Below are 16,192 nucleotides of genomic sequence, written 5' to 3'. Positions count from 1 at the left end.
TCATGCTGTATATGTCTCAAATAAATAAATTTTTTTTAAAAAGATCTGTATTTATTTGATAAATCCATGCTAAATACAGTAGTATTGTTTTTTTTTAATGGACCTAAATCATCTCCCCCCCATAACTCTGAAAGCATTCTTCTTTATCAGTTGTGATCCCTTTAAGATGATATTCTGTTACTCTTTTAAGAAGGAAGGAAGAAGGCAGGAAAAGGGGAAATGATCTGAGGTCTAACAAGCCTTAACAAGAAATAGCTTGTTCTAAAGTCCTCATAAAGTTTCTGTGAATGACAAACAAGATTACCCTTGAAATATAACAAGACTGTAGTTAGATACAAAAAATTGACTTTTGAATTATGCTTTTTAAATAAAACAGTATCTATCATGTTAGTCTTTCCTAGGCTTAGATTCTCCTTCATCCCTACCTTGATTCCCTTACCTGCCTCAGTTTTCCCATGTCTCCAGCAGTCTCTCCTCCTGGTAAAACACATTCCTTTGGTCCAATCTGAATCAGGAGAGCCTCCAAATTGGAGAACTGATCATTATCAGGGAACTCACAAAGTCCTAGCTTCCTCTGTATGGAGTCAACATACCCAACTCCGACCTGTCTTTGGCCATCAACTGTAGACATTTTAACACCCACGACACCAATGGAGGTTGACATATCATTGTTACCAAAGAGAATGTCTTCAAACTGAGAAAGATTACCTGGAGAAGCCTTAAAAAAATAAAAAAATTTAAGAACTGTTGAATGTACTTTATGTAAAAATAAACGTATCAAAAGAGATTTTCAAAAGAGACTTTGAAATTTGGCAGCTGGATTTATACACAATCATTAAAGTATCCAAATGATAATCCTATTAATGGTATGCTTAAATTTCTATATCCTATGAAATTATCTACTTATTAATTGCACATACCAGTATTTTCACTAACTATATCACACAGAAGAGCAGTAATATTAGCTAAAAATACTGACCTTGGAAAGTCAATTCTCTATCTTATCAGTAAAATGCAGATTGTTCTATATTAGTGATTTCCAGATAAAGGGTCTAGACCTATTTTCAATATTTCAAAAAGATCAGAAATCCCTCTTTAAGACTACACAAGTCAACTAAAGGGTCAAACTTCTTTGCTTCTGGCAGGACCTGTGTCAAGTCAGAAGGTTAACACTATATTTCAAACTGATCAGAAGCTGATAGGATGGGGACACCTGGGTGGCTCAGGGCATGATCCGAGTCCTGGGATTGAGTCCTACATCAGGCTCCCTATGGGGAGCCTGTGTCTCCATCTGCCTATGTCTCTGCCTCTCTGTCTCTCTCATGAATCAATAAATAAAATCTAAAAAAAAAAAAAAAAAAAAAAAGCTGATAGGAAATTTTTAGCCTGTGGCATTTTCTGGGGCAAATGATGATCCATGGAAAAAAAAAAAAAAAAAAAACAAAATTTAAGCAACCAATAGCCATCAATAGCTCTTGAAGCATCATAATCATGATAATCATTTATTTTTTTATAATAGGATTCTAAGTAACTTATAACTATGGATTATTGATTAAAACCTGAATCAAGGGACGCCTGGGTGGCTCAGTGGTTGAGTGGCCTTTGGTTCAGGGTGTGATCCTAGAGTCCCGGGATCGAGTCCCATATTGGGCTTCTTGCATTGAGCCTGCTTCTCCTGTCTCTGCCTCTCTGTGTTTCTCATGAATAAGTAAATGCAATCTTATAAAAAAAAAAAATCTGAATCAAAAATAAAATGGAGGGAGTACTTGGCTGGCTCAGTTAGAAGAGCATGACAGTCTTGAAATAAGGGTCGTGAGTTTGAGTCTCACACTGGAGAGATTACTCAAAATCTTCAAAAAAATTATTTAATATTATTTTTTAAAGTAGGCTCCATGCCCAACATGAGATGTGAATTCATGATCCTGAGATCAGGAGTCACAGGCTCTATCACTGAACCAGCTAGGCACTCTTTAAAAAAATTTTTTTTAAAAATGAAATGGCAAAAGCATTAAAAAAAAAAAGATTTTATTTATTTATTCATGACAGACACAGAGAGAGAGAGAGAGAGAGAGGCAAAGACACATGCAGGAGGCCCAACATGGGACTCGATCCCAGGTCTCCAGAATCAGGCCCTGGGCTGAAGGCGGCGCCAAACTGCTGGGCCACTGGGGCTGCCCCACAAAAGAATTCTTGCATTCAAATTTTAAAAGCACTGACTCATGGGACGCCTGGGTGGCTCAGCAGTTGAGCATCCGCCTGTGGCTCAGGGCGTAATTCCAGGATCTGGGATCAAGTCCCACATCGGGCTCCCTGCAGGGAGCTTGCTTCTCCCTCTGCCTGTCTCTGCCTCTGTGTCTCTCAGGAATAAATAAATAAATAAATCTTTTTAAAAAAAAAGTCAAAATTCCCATTTGAGGTTTCCTATGTTTTTAAAAAATAATTAAAAATAAAATAAAAAAATAAAATAAAAAACTGTTTCGGTCATAAATGTAAACATAGTGCTTTTACTTCCATACTTTGGATTTGCAGACTATGAAGCACACCTTTAAAAAAAAACTCTCAAGAAATAAAAAAATAAAAAAATTTAAAAAACTCTCAAGAGAACCAGTAGCTAACAAAATTGGGTTCTTGAAAATGATAAGACTGGTAATCTGTGAATTAGATGGTATCCAAAGTCTTTTCCTGCTCTGAACATACCACTGAGAACATGGGAAAGAAATCAATCAGAGAGATCAACTATCTTAAATATCACTAATAGTTTACTGTAGAATCAATAAGCTAAAAGATGTAAAGACAAATCAGTTTTTCCAGTTTTTTTTTTTTAAGATTTTATTTATTTATTCATGAGAGACATAGAGAGAGAGAGAGGCAGAGACACAGGCAGAGGGAGAAGCAGGCTCCACGAAAGGAGCCCGACATGGGACTTGATCCCATGTCTCCAGGATCAGGCCCTGGGTGGAAGGTGGCGTTAATCCGCTGAGCCACCCAGGCTGCCCAATTTTTGCAGTTTTAGATTTGAACTTAAAATGTCAGGATGAAAATACCACTTCTAATTTGATAAAGATACATATTTGAAAAAATTTCCCCCTGACCTAAATGTCTATTCATCTTGAAAAGAATTCATCTTGAAGGATTCTGGTATGACATAGAGGAGTGAGGTGTGATGGGCTGATATACATGGTAATCTCTTAAATTTAGGATTCCACATTTTGGTGGTGTTAACTAATTGAGTTCTATGAAGAATGAGACAGAAAAATCACTTTGTGGTACCCTCAATTATCTATTAAAATCTTTCAAGATAGAGGCTACAACTCTAAGTAAAAGCCTCCCCACCCCCACCCCACACCCCGTTATCAGGAAAACATCAATGAAAATCCCCAGGAAACTCCATAATGTAGAATGCTAAATTCTCGCAGATACAATCTTCAGTAAATGTCTACATTTACAAAGGCAGGCTGGGGGAGGAGGACACAATATGGAACAGAGACCAAAGAAGATTGTATCTGGGGTAGTACCAAGATCAAATGTTTAAATATTCTATTAAATCTCACAAGAAGGAAAAAAAAAAAAAAAATCACAGGACTTTCAAGTTAGAGAACATTTAAAAAAAAAAAACAAAAACCTTCCAATTTTACTGTTTATGGAGAAACAGATACAGGAGAAGGGATTGGGAAATTTGCCAAGGACAACCAGAGAGAGGAGAAAAGAAAGGCTATATATATACACTAACTATAAGCCCAGAGCCTTATCATGCATGTATTCCCTTTCAAGAATAAATCTCACCTCCCCAACAACATTCTAACCATTGATTTATTCCAGCATTTATTGAGAACCTACTCTGCAGACACTGCATTTGAACAACCAAACACAGGACCTTACAGACTAACAATGAAGACAGTCATTAAATAAAACAAAACAGTACTATTGTTTCCAATCTCCATTAAGCCATAGAAGCATGAAGGTCAATAAGCCTTTCTAAGGGACACCAAGGAATACGATCACCATTTAACAAAGCCCCTGACATACAAGAAATTATAAACTTAATGGAAGAGAAAGACACATACAAAGATATGTACAAACAAGGGGCCCCTGGTTGGCATGTGACTCAATCTCCGGATTGTAAATTCAAGCCACATGTTGAGTATAGAGATCACTTTAAATAAAGTTTAATAAATTTTTTTAAAAATTTGAAAAAGGGATCCCTGGGTGGCTCAGCGGTTTAGCGCCGCCTTCGGCCCAGGGCATGATCCTGGAGTCCTGGGATCAAGTCCCACATCAGGCTCTCTGCATGGCGCCTGCTTCTCCCTCTGCCTCTGCCTGTCTCTCTCTCTCTCCCTCTCTCTCTCTCAGGAATCAATAAATAAATAAATCTTTAAAAAAATAATAAAAATTTGAAAAAAAAAGGGGGGGGGGTGCCTGGGTGGCTTATCCAATAAAATGCCACTCTTGATTTCCAGGTCATGATCTCTAGGTCATGAGATCGAGCTGGTCTTGGGGCTCTGCGCTCACCGTAGAGTCGGCTTGAGATTCTCTCCCTCTGCCTCTATCATGCGCTGTTTCTCTCTCTCAAATAAATAAAATCTTCAAAAATATTTTTAAAATCTCAAAAAAAGTGTATAAATGAGATAATTTGGGATACAGTAAATCTGTGTGATAGTACCTTAAAAACTGTAAAATCAAATCTTTGTTTCATGCTGGCATTCAATTTTATGTAAAGTTTATTTTATTATTTACGTTTCAGGGATATTGACACAGCTCAGAGTATTTATACAGAATATTCAGTAAATAATAAAGATTTACTGAATTTTTAAATTGCTATTAAACCATGATCTTAAAAACCACACACTAAGGAATATTTTTCAAAGCATTTTGTTATCAGAACTTGGTTACAATATTAAAGCACACAATAGAATTCCCTCACATTTTTATTCTTTCTACTCTTAAAAATAATAACCAATTTAAAGATAATTACCTTAAATGCCAAATACCAATCGTTCTCCTTGGAGGCCTTACTTCCAGCTCTATTCTTGTAAACTTCAACTCTATACTGTCGAATTAGAAGAAGATCTTTAACAAAAGATTCAAAATTCATTTTACTAAGCACAACACTCTCCAGGGTCTTTGTTCCTAAAGAAAAATATTAAAAAACACGTTACACAGATTTGAGGATTTAAAGTAGTAAGTGTTCAAGTACCTAACACAATGGATTCCCCAACCTACATTCTTCTCTCATTAATTCATTCCTTCAATAAAAAACTGTTTATCAAGCACTATTACTCATCCCAGGGACTTTGGAAGTTGAAGGGTATAAAAAGGTGAATAGATGTAGTGCCTCATCCCGTCTCCTTCTGTGGAACCAATTCATCAAAATAAAAAATTAAGAAGATACAAAGATAAAACAAGGAGTAAATATATATAAAGCTAAACTTACTTGTCCTTTCTTATAATTAGTTTCTCAGAAGTCTGAATAAAAGTCTTTTTTTTTAAAGTCTTATAACTATATACAACAATATATAACTATATATAGCTATATATAACTATATAATATTTGTATGGAATTAAACTTTTCTCAAAAGTTCCATAAAAATGAATGCCATTATTCATTGCAAAATCTTCTAGGTAGCACAGATAAAAATTCAAAGGTTCAAAAAGTATAGCAAAAAAGGTGACTTCCCTTTCACCACTGCTCCCCTACATCCAATTCCCCAGCCAATTGCTGTTAGTTTATAAAATAGATTTCCAAAATAAGCTGCATACACAAGCATTACTTTGTTCCTCTCTTACATCAGTAAGTGCATACTACAAACACTGTTCTGTATCTTGGCTTTTTCTTAATTTTAATATATTTTGGAAGATTGTTCCATCAGTACAATCAGCTTTTCTGTTTACAGCTGCAAATATTCCAAGGACTTTGAGGATATTCTATAATTAGTCTCTTATTAAGGGACATATCGGTTGTTTCCAGTCTCTGCTGTTACAACAATGCTGCATAAATCATCTTGTACACGCTTCACTCACCAAATATGTTAGTACATCTGTTAACACAAAGCCCCCAAACTGGATTTTATCAAAGAATGTTGAGGGATTTTGATAAATATTGCCAGACGATTCTCATTATCATCCATAAAGTAGGAGTTTATCTATTTCCCCTATCCAATCAACACAGAGTTTTCAAGATTTCTGGTCTTTATCTTAGATCACTGGTTCTCAACCAGGACGATCTTGGTTCTCTAGCAGACATTTGCTAATGTCTGCGAACATGTGGCTTGTCAGGAACTGGGGGAGAGAAGGGGAGTACTAATGGAATTGATGGGTAAGGCAGTAATGCTGTTAAACATGTACAGGATAGCCCCTCAAAACAACAAATTATTCAATCCAAAAAAATCAATAGTCCCAAAGGTCAAGAACTATCATTAGATAAAAAACAGTATCTCATCCTAGTTATGATTTGCAATTATCAATTTCTTACAAAATAAAATCACCCACATCATTAAATGGAATAAAAATTCAATTTTCAAACAGTAGAGGTAATACCAATTATTCACTTAAAGGTAATTATATGTAGATTATTCTGACAATTCTGGATCTATTTTTTTTTTTAATTTTTTTTTAAATGTTTATTTATTTATGATAGTCACACAGAGAGAGAGAGAGAGAGTGGCAGAGACACAGGCAGAAGGAGAAGCAGGCTCCATGCACCGGGAGCCCGACGTGGGATTCGATCCCGGGTCTCCAGGATCGCGCCCCGGGCCAAAGGCAGGCGCTAAACCGCTGCGCCACCCAGGGTTCCCAATTCTGGATCTTATTAAAGACTTAACCTAAATTTAATAATAGATCATGCCAATTACAAATATGAAATATAAACAAGCATACAGGGGATCCCTGGGTGGCGCAGCAGTTTAGCGCCTGCCTTTTTGGCCCAGGGCGCGATCCTGGAGACCCGGGATCAAATCCCACGTCGGGCTCCCGGTGCATGGAGCCTGCTTCTCCCTCTGCCTGTTTCTCTGCCTCTCTCTCTCTCTCTGTGTGTGACTATCATAAATAAATAAAAAAATTTCTAAAATAAAGTATAAACAAGCATACAGATTAAATGACTTAAGACAATTGTCTTGTACAGCTAAGCACAGCTGATACTTTCCTTTCATTCATTAGTTACAAGTACTGTCAAGAATTCCTGTCAGACACCCTGAAAAAGGGCTCAAATCTTGCCTCTCTAAAGTTCTTTCCAAGAACATTCCTTCCTCATTATCTCATCCAGGACTGGCAAACAAACAGGGACCAGGTAGGTATAGGAAGGTATCAAATGAGCAAAGGAAACCCAAAGAAGAGTAGCAATAGAGCTGACATGACAAGCAGCTTCAAAAGGTGGGTGGAAACAGTGACAAAAACTGGAAAGTACATCAGGATAAAGGAGGAATGTCAGAGAGAGTAGCCACTCAGCTCCAAATCCACTGCTGAACTGCTGGGATATTTACACCCAGAATTTTCAATTGTGCAGATTTCTCAAAAGCAGCTCAAAATATGAATTTTTCCCTGAAATCTCACAATCTTTAAAAAATAGGCAATCAGTTCAAACTTAGAGCAAAACACTATTTAGGCCACCAGTTTTCAACTCAGTAAGTTTATTTTTTTTAAAGAGTTTATTTATTTATTCATGAGACACACACACACAGAGGCAAAGACATAGGCAGAGAGAGAAGCAGGCTCCATGCAGGGAGCCCAACGTGGGACTCGATCCCGGGTCTCTCTGGGATCACGCACTGGGCTGAAGGCGGTGCTAAACCTCTAAGCCACCGAGGCTGCCCTCAACTCAGTAAGTTTAACAGTCATATTTTCTTACAGATTTGAATAGATTGCTATTTCTGTGGCTTGCATTTACAAAGCAAGCTCCATGAAAGTTGTTTACTCTAGAATCCCATTCAACAAGGCATGTGTGAGACGGGGAGGCCTCCAGTCTGTAACAGACTCACATCTCCCAACTAACACTCACTCAAGATCAGAACCTGAGTGCAACTGTCGACCCTATGGAAATTATTCCCTGGTTTTGCCTAGCACTCATTCCATTTTGCTCAAGACGCTCCTAGTTTTAATACTGGAAGTCCGATGTTCCAGGAGCCCTCTTAGTCACAAGCAAATCAGAAAGACTGGTCACCTTACCAACCTATCCAGTTGAATTCCACATGAGAAATGTTATTCCTATGATGAAACATCATAAAAATAAGGAGAAAAAAAAACTTGGTCAAGAAAAGCAGCAGAGACACTTAGGTGGCCCAGCTGATTAAACGTCTGACTGTTGGCTTTGGCTGAGGACATGATCTCATGGTTGTGAAATGGAGCCCCACGGTGGGTTCTGCAGGGAGTCCACTTGAAATTCTCTCTTGGGACGCCTGGGTGGCTCAGCAGTTGAGCAGTTGAACGTCTGCCTTTGCCTCAGGTCATGATCCCAGGGTCCCAGGATCGAGTCCCACATTGGGCTCCCTGCATGGAGCCTGCTTCTCCCTCTGCCTGTGTCTCTGCCTCTCCCTCTGTGTGTCTCTCATGAATAAATACATAAAATCTTAAAAAAAAAAAGAAAAAGAAAGAAAAAAATTCTCTCTCCTTCTGCCCCTCCCCGTTAGTGCAGGCTCTCTAAAATAAATCTTTTTTTTCTTAAGAAGCAAATTAGACTTAATACAAAAGCAGATAAGAGTTTCTCAAAGGAAAAAAAAAAAAAAAGGGACACCTGGGTGGCTCAGCAGTTGGGCGTCTGCCTTTGGCTCAGGGAGTGATTCCGGAATCCCAGTCCTGCATCAGGCTCCCTGCATGGAGCCTGCTTCTCCCTCTGCCTGTGTCTCTGCCTCTCTGTCTCTCATGAATAAATAAATAAAAAAAAAAAAAAAAGAATTTCTCAAAGGCACTGATAAACACCACTGAGTATTACCAGCAACTTCCAGTAAATACGAGTTTCCAAAACACTGTTTTTCATATCATCCTTTAAATTAAAAGGCAAAATGAAAAGTCAGCAAAAATAAATCCTGAGAGGGGGGAAAAATATGAAAAATTCTAAAACAGCTCTTAAATCATCAAACCACTAGGATGTGCCAGTAGAATTGTCTGGCCAGCACAGGGTTTTTAAAGTATCTAAAATTAAATGCTATCACAGGATGAATAAGCACTCTCAGATCCACAAGCTCCACCACTCTCTATTACACCTAACTACTTTGCACATCAATGTTATCTACTGCGCTCTGGATAGAAGGATCCAGAGCAATCTGGTCAAATCTTTCTACTGACATTCAACAGGAACACAGGTTCACAACAGTAGTAATTTCTTAAAAGTAGGTGGGGTGAAGAGGCAAATGAGGTGATTCGCACCCCCCCCCCCCATGGCCTCCTCTATCTCCATTGCTAACACACTGCCAGGCTGCCCAACTGCCAAGGTTATCCTCTAAAGGTACTATTTCTCGCAAGGGAGGTTTTGTGACTTACTGGGTGGGAGTGCATTTTAAGTCTTATAAGTGCAGCTAGCATTGATTGTATGCTTTAACCAGCTGGGGAGTAAAACTGACCTCCTGGTGTGAAATGTGAGGAAAGAGGAACAGAAACCTACCCACCAGACTCCACCTGGAGTACAGCAGAAGGAATAGCCTTGGTTTTGTACAAGATTTTTCTCTTCAAGAATAATCTGGAGGGATCCCTGGGTGGCGCAGCGGTTTAGCGCCTGCCTTTGGCCCAGGGCGCGATCCTGGAGACCCAGGATCGAATTCCATGTCGGGCTCCTGGTGCATGGAGCCTGCTTCTCCCTCTGCCTATGTCTCTGCCTCTCTCTATCATAAATTTAAAAAAAAAAAATTAAAAAAAAAAAAAAAAAGAATAATCTGGAGCCGGGGCACCTGGGTGGCTCTGTGGTCAGGCATCTGCCTCTAGCTCAGGGTTTGATCCCAGGGATTGAGTCCGGTATCAGGCTTCCCATAGGGAGCCTGCCTCTCCCTCTGCCTATGTCTGTCTCTCTTTCTGTGTCTTTCATGAATATATAAATCTTTAAAAAATAATAATAATTTGGAGCCCCCCTGACCTCATTCAGCTGACAATTACCATGTGTCTGCTACATGAAGGCACTGGGCCAGGTGCTAGGGTTCAGAGGTAGACATTGGTTAAAACACAGTTCCTGCTGCTCTCTGGGAGCTTTCAGGCGATTGGGATAGACAGGAATAGGTAGACTCAAAGCTGTGTCTAGGGGAAGGAGAACAAGGGCAGGGAATGCCTAAGAGAGACAGCTAACCAGCCTTTTTTTTTTTTTTTTTAAGATTTTATTTATTTATTCATGAGAGAGGAAGAAGTAGGCTCCACGCAGGGAGCCATATGTGGGACTCAATCCCGGGACCCTAGGATAACGCACTGAGCTGAAGGCAGGCACTCAACCAGAGCCATCCAGGCGTCCCCCAGACAGTCTTAACGTGGGAATCAAGAAAGGCTTCCAAAAGGAGATATTTTCCAAGCTGAGTTCTGACAGCAAAAGCGGGGGAAAAAGTAACTTTCTTTCTCAGTGACTCAAATTCCTTATCTATAAATCGGAGATAGCTACTATCTCACAGGTCTTTATAATAATGTAGATGTTGAAGGGCAAAAGTAGCTAAAAAGATGTGAATAAGTCTAAATGCCAATAAAAGGAACCACACAGAGAGGAAATAGAAAGTTACCTCTGAGGGACGCCTGGGTGGCTCAGCGGTTGGGTGGTTCAGCAGTTGGGCATCTGCCCCTTTGGCTCAGAGTGTGATCCTAGAGTCCCAGGATCAAGTCCCATATCGAGCTCCTTGCATGGAGTCTGCTTCTCCTGTCTGCCTCTGTGTCCCCCATGAGTAAGTAAATAAAATCTTAAAAAAAAAGGGGGGGGCAGCCTGGGTGGCTCCGCGGTTTAGGGCCACCTTCAGCCCAGGGCGTGATCCTGGAGAGCCGGGATTGAGTCTCCTGTCAGGCTCCCTGTATGGAGCCTGCTTCTTCTGCCTGTGTCTCTGCCTCTCTCTCTCTCTCTCTCATGAATAAATAAATTAAATCTTAAAACAAACAAACAAACAAACAAAAACTGGGGGTTGCTGGAGAGGAGGTAGATGGGAAATGGGTTAAATGACATGTAGGTGGCTCAGCTGATTAAGCATCTGTTGGCTTTGGCTGAGGACATGATCTCATGGTTGTGAAATGGAGCCCCACGGTGGGTTCTGCATGGAGTCCTCTTGAAATTCTCTCGGGATGCCTGGGTGGCTCAGCAGTTGAACGTCTGCCTTTGCCTCAGGTCATGATCCCAGGGTCCCAGGATGGAGTCCCACATCAGGCTCCCTGCATGCAGCCTGCTTCTCCCTCTGCTTTTGTCTCTGCCTCTCTGTGTGTCTCTCATGAATAAATAAAATCTTTAAAAAAAAAAAAAGAAAAAGGAATGAAGTACTGATAGCAGAGATGAATCCTGAAAATATTAAGTGAAAAAAAAGTCATGAAAGATCACATTTTGTGATTCTACTCTTATGAAATGTCCAGAATAAGCAAAAGAGAAGGCAGGTTAGCAGTTGCCTAGGACTGGGAGAATTGGAGGTGGGGCAGGAGGACAACTGCTAATGGGTACAGGGTTTCTTTTGGGGACTGACAAAAATGTTTTAAAAATTTACTGTGGGGCCTGCCTGGCTCAGTCAGTAGATTATCTGACTCTTGATCTCAGGGTCTTGAGGTCGAGCCCCATTTTGGGTGAAGAGATTACTTTAAAAAAATAAATAAATAAATAAATAAAATGCACTGTGGTGGGCTCCTGGGCAGCTCAGCAGGTTGAGCATCCAACTCTTGATCTTAGCTCAGGTCTTGATCTCAGGGTCGTGAGTTCAAGCCCCATGTTGGGCTGTTGGGCTCCAAGCTGGGCATGGAGCCTACTTCCAAAAAAAAAAAAAAAAAAAAATGTACTACGATGGTTGCTTAACTTTGTGAATATACTAAAAGCTACAGAATTATAAAACAAAACACTGAATAATATACATGTGTCAATCAAAAAATAAATGTGTGAATCATACTATGTGAATAATCTCAACAAATCTGTTATATTAAAAAAGAAGTATAGGGGATCCCTCAGCGGATTAGCACCTGCCTTTGGCCTGGGGTGTGATCCTAGAGTCCCGGGATTGAGTCCCTCTTCGGGATCCCTGTGTGGAGCCTGCTTCTCCCTCTGCCTGTGTTTCTGTCTCAATCTCTGTCTCTCTCATGAATAAATAAATCTTTAAAATAAATAAATAAAATAATAATAATATAGATTTGAGGGCAGGAAATTGAGGAAGTTTTCTAACCATTTCTATTTTCTATAGTCAGAGGCAAGTTCAACTGCTAAAGAATGTGGGAAAAGGTCACAGGCTCCAAGATTTGCCTTAAGTGCAAATGCATGGGATCTTCATAGTTCATCTGGCATTACAGTCCAGATATAATTTACCAATCTAGGGTCATTTCTGCAATAACCAATGCTGCCTAGAGACATAACTAACCTTCTTAACCTGATCAAGGTTTCCAGGTGGGACAGAGAAGCAAAGGAAAGGATTTTGTTAACCCTTTACCTATATGGCATAATATTAAAACAAAGGAAAACTCCTCCCAAGAAACAAGTTTTGGCAGCCTTACAGTAACACGTATTATTTAAAAAGATGCTCAGTTACAATGCAACCTGCACAGTGAAAACTGCAAGACACTTGCTTTGGTGATGTCTGGGACATTTTTGTTTTTGAGTCCCTCCCTCTTTGGAGTTATTTCACCCAATTTCTAGTAACATGATCAATCTTTTATATAACTGTTATTATCCTACCTAAGCATATATAGGACAATCTTTTACCTAAAATGTGCATTTGACATCTCTAGTCTTAGAACTAGATCCTTAAGAATAATTCACTTACTTGCTGATCTCTGAAAAGTTAAATTCACTTTTAACGTCATTCTCAATAGAATAGAAGGCGACTGTCTAGGTTACTTACTCTATTCTTAGAAATGCGCCCACTAAACACACTTTAACCTTCAAGAGTAATAAAAGAATATATATTTTTTTATTAAAGTCTACACTTCAGTACAGAAGATTCCTGCATATTCATACTAAATTTCCTTCCCAATAAATGGGTGTGATGTTAGCATCCATATTCCTTTCATATTATTAGTCTATATTAGAAAAATGATGGGGATCCTTGGGTGGCTCAGGGGTTTAGCATCTAGCATCTGCCTTCGGCCCAGGGCGTGATCCTGGAGTCCCGGGATTGAGTAACACGTTGAGCTCCCAGCATGGAGCCTGCTTCTCCCTCTGCCTGTGTCTCTGCTTCTCTCTCTCTATCTCTCATGAATAAATAAGATCTTAAAAAAAAAAAAAGAAAAATGAAAGTATTAGAATCATTAACAGGTGTTTCGAAAAACCAGTGATTCAATTTACACATACAAGTACATTTAGAACTTTTTACATCATTTTAAATGCTTAAGCTATTGTAAACTGTGTAATACAAACATCAGAGAGCTAAGTGCACTAGCCTTGAATAACTTTAAAACTGGAAAGCAATCTAGACCATCATTAACTATGAAGCCATCCCTATCCATCTCTGGCTGGTCTCCATTAATTGTAATACCTCTCCTCTTGCCCCTTCTAACCCATCCCCCATCCTACAGCCAAAGATCCAACATACCACTTCACCTTTACTTAAGCCACCCAGGGCAGCCCCGGTGGCGCAGGGGTTTAGCGCCGCCTGCAGCCTGGGGTGTGATCCTGGAGACCTGGGATCAAGTCCCGCATCGGGCTCCCTGTATGGAGCCTGCTTCTCCCTCTATGTCTCTGCCTGCCTCTCTCTCTCTCCGCCTCTGAATAAATAAAAAAATTTAAAAAATAAATAAAATTAAAAAAAAAAAGCCACCCAGTCTCCGAGCTTACAAAAAAAATTTTCAACAACTCAGTCCAAAAAAAAAAAAAAGCCTTCCATCCTCTGACTCCATCCACCCGGACCACCCTCCCCCCGGATTCCTGTCCCAGCGACACCAATCTGCCTTTCAGGCCTCATCCCAGCCAATGCCTAGTCCTTCAAGACTCAAATGAAATTTAGCTTCTCATGCAATGCTTCTTCTGAGGTCTTCAATCTTTGCCATTCCTGCTTTTATGCCTCTTCAACAACTTGCTATGGAGCACATCTACACAGTTCTTCACCTTCAATTATTTACTTCTGCCTTGCTCTCCACTAGAGTGAGTTGTGTGAAGGCAGGGATACTAAATGTCTGTCCCAGTGTCCATAACTCTGCCAGACACAGCAACACTCAATTTTGTCTTGATGAATGTGAAACATTCTTTCCTCAGTAACATCCCATCTGCATGTGGCAAAGGTAGGACTAGAACCCACGACTCCTCAGAATGCTCTTTCCATCATCACAACGGAGCCAGGCAGTAAAACCATCACCATAAAACATCTAAAACACCTAGCTCGGGCACCTCAGGTGGCGCAGCGGTTTAGCGCCTGCCTTCGGCCCAGGGCGTGATCCTGGAGACCTGGGATTGAGTCCCGCGTCGGGCTCCCTGCACGGAGCCTGCTTCTCCCTCTGCCTGTGTCTCTCATCGATAAGTATATAAATCAAAAACAACAACAGCACCTAGCTCACATTGGGGGAGAAGCGTGTGGCCTTACAGGGAGAGCTGATGCGGGAGGGGTGGGGCCGGATCACGGAGGGCGCGCAATGCCGAGCCGAGGCCAAGGCATTCGTGACTGGCCCGAAGTCACACAGCTAGCAAGTGGATTCCAAGTCACCTGGCTCCAAGTCCGAGGTCCTGACCACTGGGCGATGCTGCCCACCAACAGTAGCCCGTTTCAGATTCTGAACCAGAGCCCCAAGTGGAGTGCGGTGATGTGACAAGGTCTCCCCAACCCCCTGCTATTTTAAATCTCACTGCGGGGCGGGCTTTGCGGGGAGATGTACAGGGCCAAGGCGGGGCCGCTGGCAGACACGCAGGCGACCGCTGGACAATTAAAAAGAACAACGCATTAAATAAAGCGCCCGGCACGGGGGCCGCTGCAAAGGGGCAGGGGCAGGGCGCGGCAGGGCCGGGCGGCGCCCCACCTGGCGGGGCAGCGGCCGGGCCGAGCGCCGTCCCCGCCCCCGGGCCCCGCCGCCCGCCCGCCGCCCGCCCGCCGCCCGGGGAGCCCGCGCCGTCCCCGCCCTCACCTGCCGGCCCGAGGTACTTGATTACCCCCTGCGTCTTGAACACCTCTCGGGCGGCCAGCAGCGCGTCCTCGTGGTGCGCCGTGTAGAAGTCGCCCCGGTCGAAGAGGCGCACCGTGGTGGTCGGCTTCTCCGGCATGGCCTGGAAGAAGCGCACGAAGCCGACCTCGGCCGCGCTCTCCAGCTGCAGCGTCTCCTTGGGCTGCACCGCCATTTCGGAGCGTCCGCGCCGCCTGCCAGAAGGAGCCGCGCGACCCCGCACCCGCTAGGCTGTTTCCCGCCTCCCTTCCCTCCCTCCCGTGCGGCGTCGGCCTTTGCGGAGACGCCCAATCAGCACCCAGTGCTGCGCGGCGGTGGGCGGGAGCCCGCCGCGGCAGCCAATCAGAAGCGGACGCGGCCCAGCTTCCCGCGCACGCCGGCAGCCCTGGCTACTGCGCATGCGTGAGCCTAGGTCGCGCGCCGACCCTGGCCGCCTGCCAGCCCTCAGAGGATTCGGTCCAGGTGTCCGTCCTGCTGCGCCCGCCTGGGATCCAGGTGCATGGCTAGTTGGGGAAGGCGGCCGGGTGGGCTTTGCGGCGCTTTGGGGTTTCTTATGTACCCGGAAGCATGAGACAGCAGTCAGAAAGAAACTCGAGAACAAGGAAAAACTAGCCTTACTCCCCACCCTGCTACATTTGTTTTTGTTTTTTTGTTTTTTCACCCTGCTACATTAAAAAAAAAAAAAAAAAAAACTACCCCCCTCTCTGAGCACTGAGTAATGTATAGAATCCTTATGTGAGTAACATAACGCTACGTGAATACTGGGATTTAAAAACTAAATCTGCACCCCTCTGTCCCTGTTTCCTTTTTAAGCAAACTGATAACGTCGAGATTATAGGTTTTTTCCGTAACTCCCCTAATTGCTTTGCACTAGCCGCATTCTCCTTTCCTCCACTCCTTGATCGATTGATTGGAAGTCCTACTTAAGAGGCCTTCTATGTGCCAGTCTCTTCTAGAATCTGAGGGTCACCAGTAA

General features: G+C 42.1%; 1 protein-coding gene across 1 annotated transcript in view; it reads right to left on the bottom strand.

Moving 5' to 3' along the window:
- MSH2 (mutS homolog 2) overlaps positions 1–15,475 on the bottom strand; it is a 76,311-nt gene extending 60,836 nt beyond the window's left edge. The window contains exons 1-3 of the mRNA XM_025466175.3: positions 15,181–15,475; positions 4,973–5,127; positions 440–718 (exon numbers count right to left, since the gene is read on the bottom strand). Of these exons, the coding sequence (XP_025321960.3) occupies positions 440–718; positions 4,973–5,127; positions 15,181–15,391 (645 nt within the window). The 5' untranslated portion in view covers positions 15,392–15,475. The remainder of the gene's footprint in view (positions 1–439; positions 719–4,972; positions 5,128–15,180) is intronic.
- Between the last annotated feature and the right edge of the window lie 717 nt (positions 15,476–16,192).

Source organism: Canis lupus, chromosome 10 (genome assembly GCF_003254725.2).
Source record: "Canis lupus dingo isolate Sandy chromosome 10, ASM325472v2, whole genome shotgun sequence".
Lineage (NCBI taxonomy): Eukaryota > Metazoa > Chordata > Mammalia > Carnivora > Canidae > Canis > Canis lupus.
Note: the sequence above shows the minus strand (reverse complement) of the source record. Positions and strands in the feature narration are given on the sequence as shown.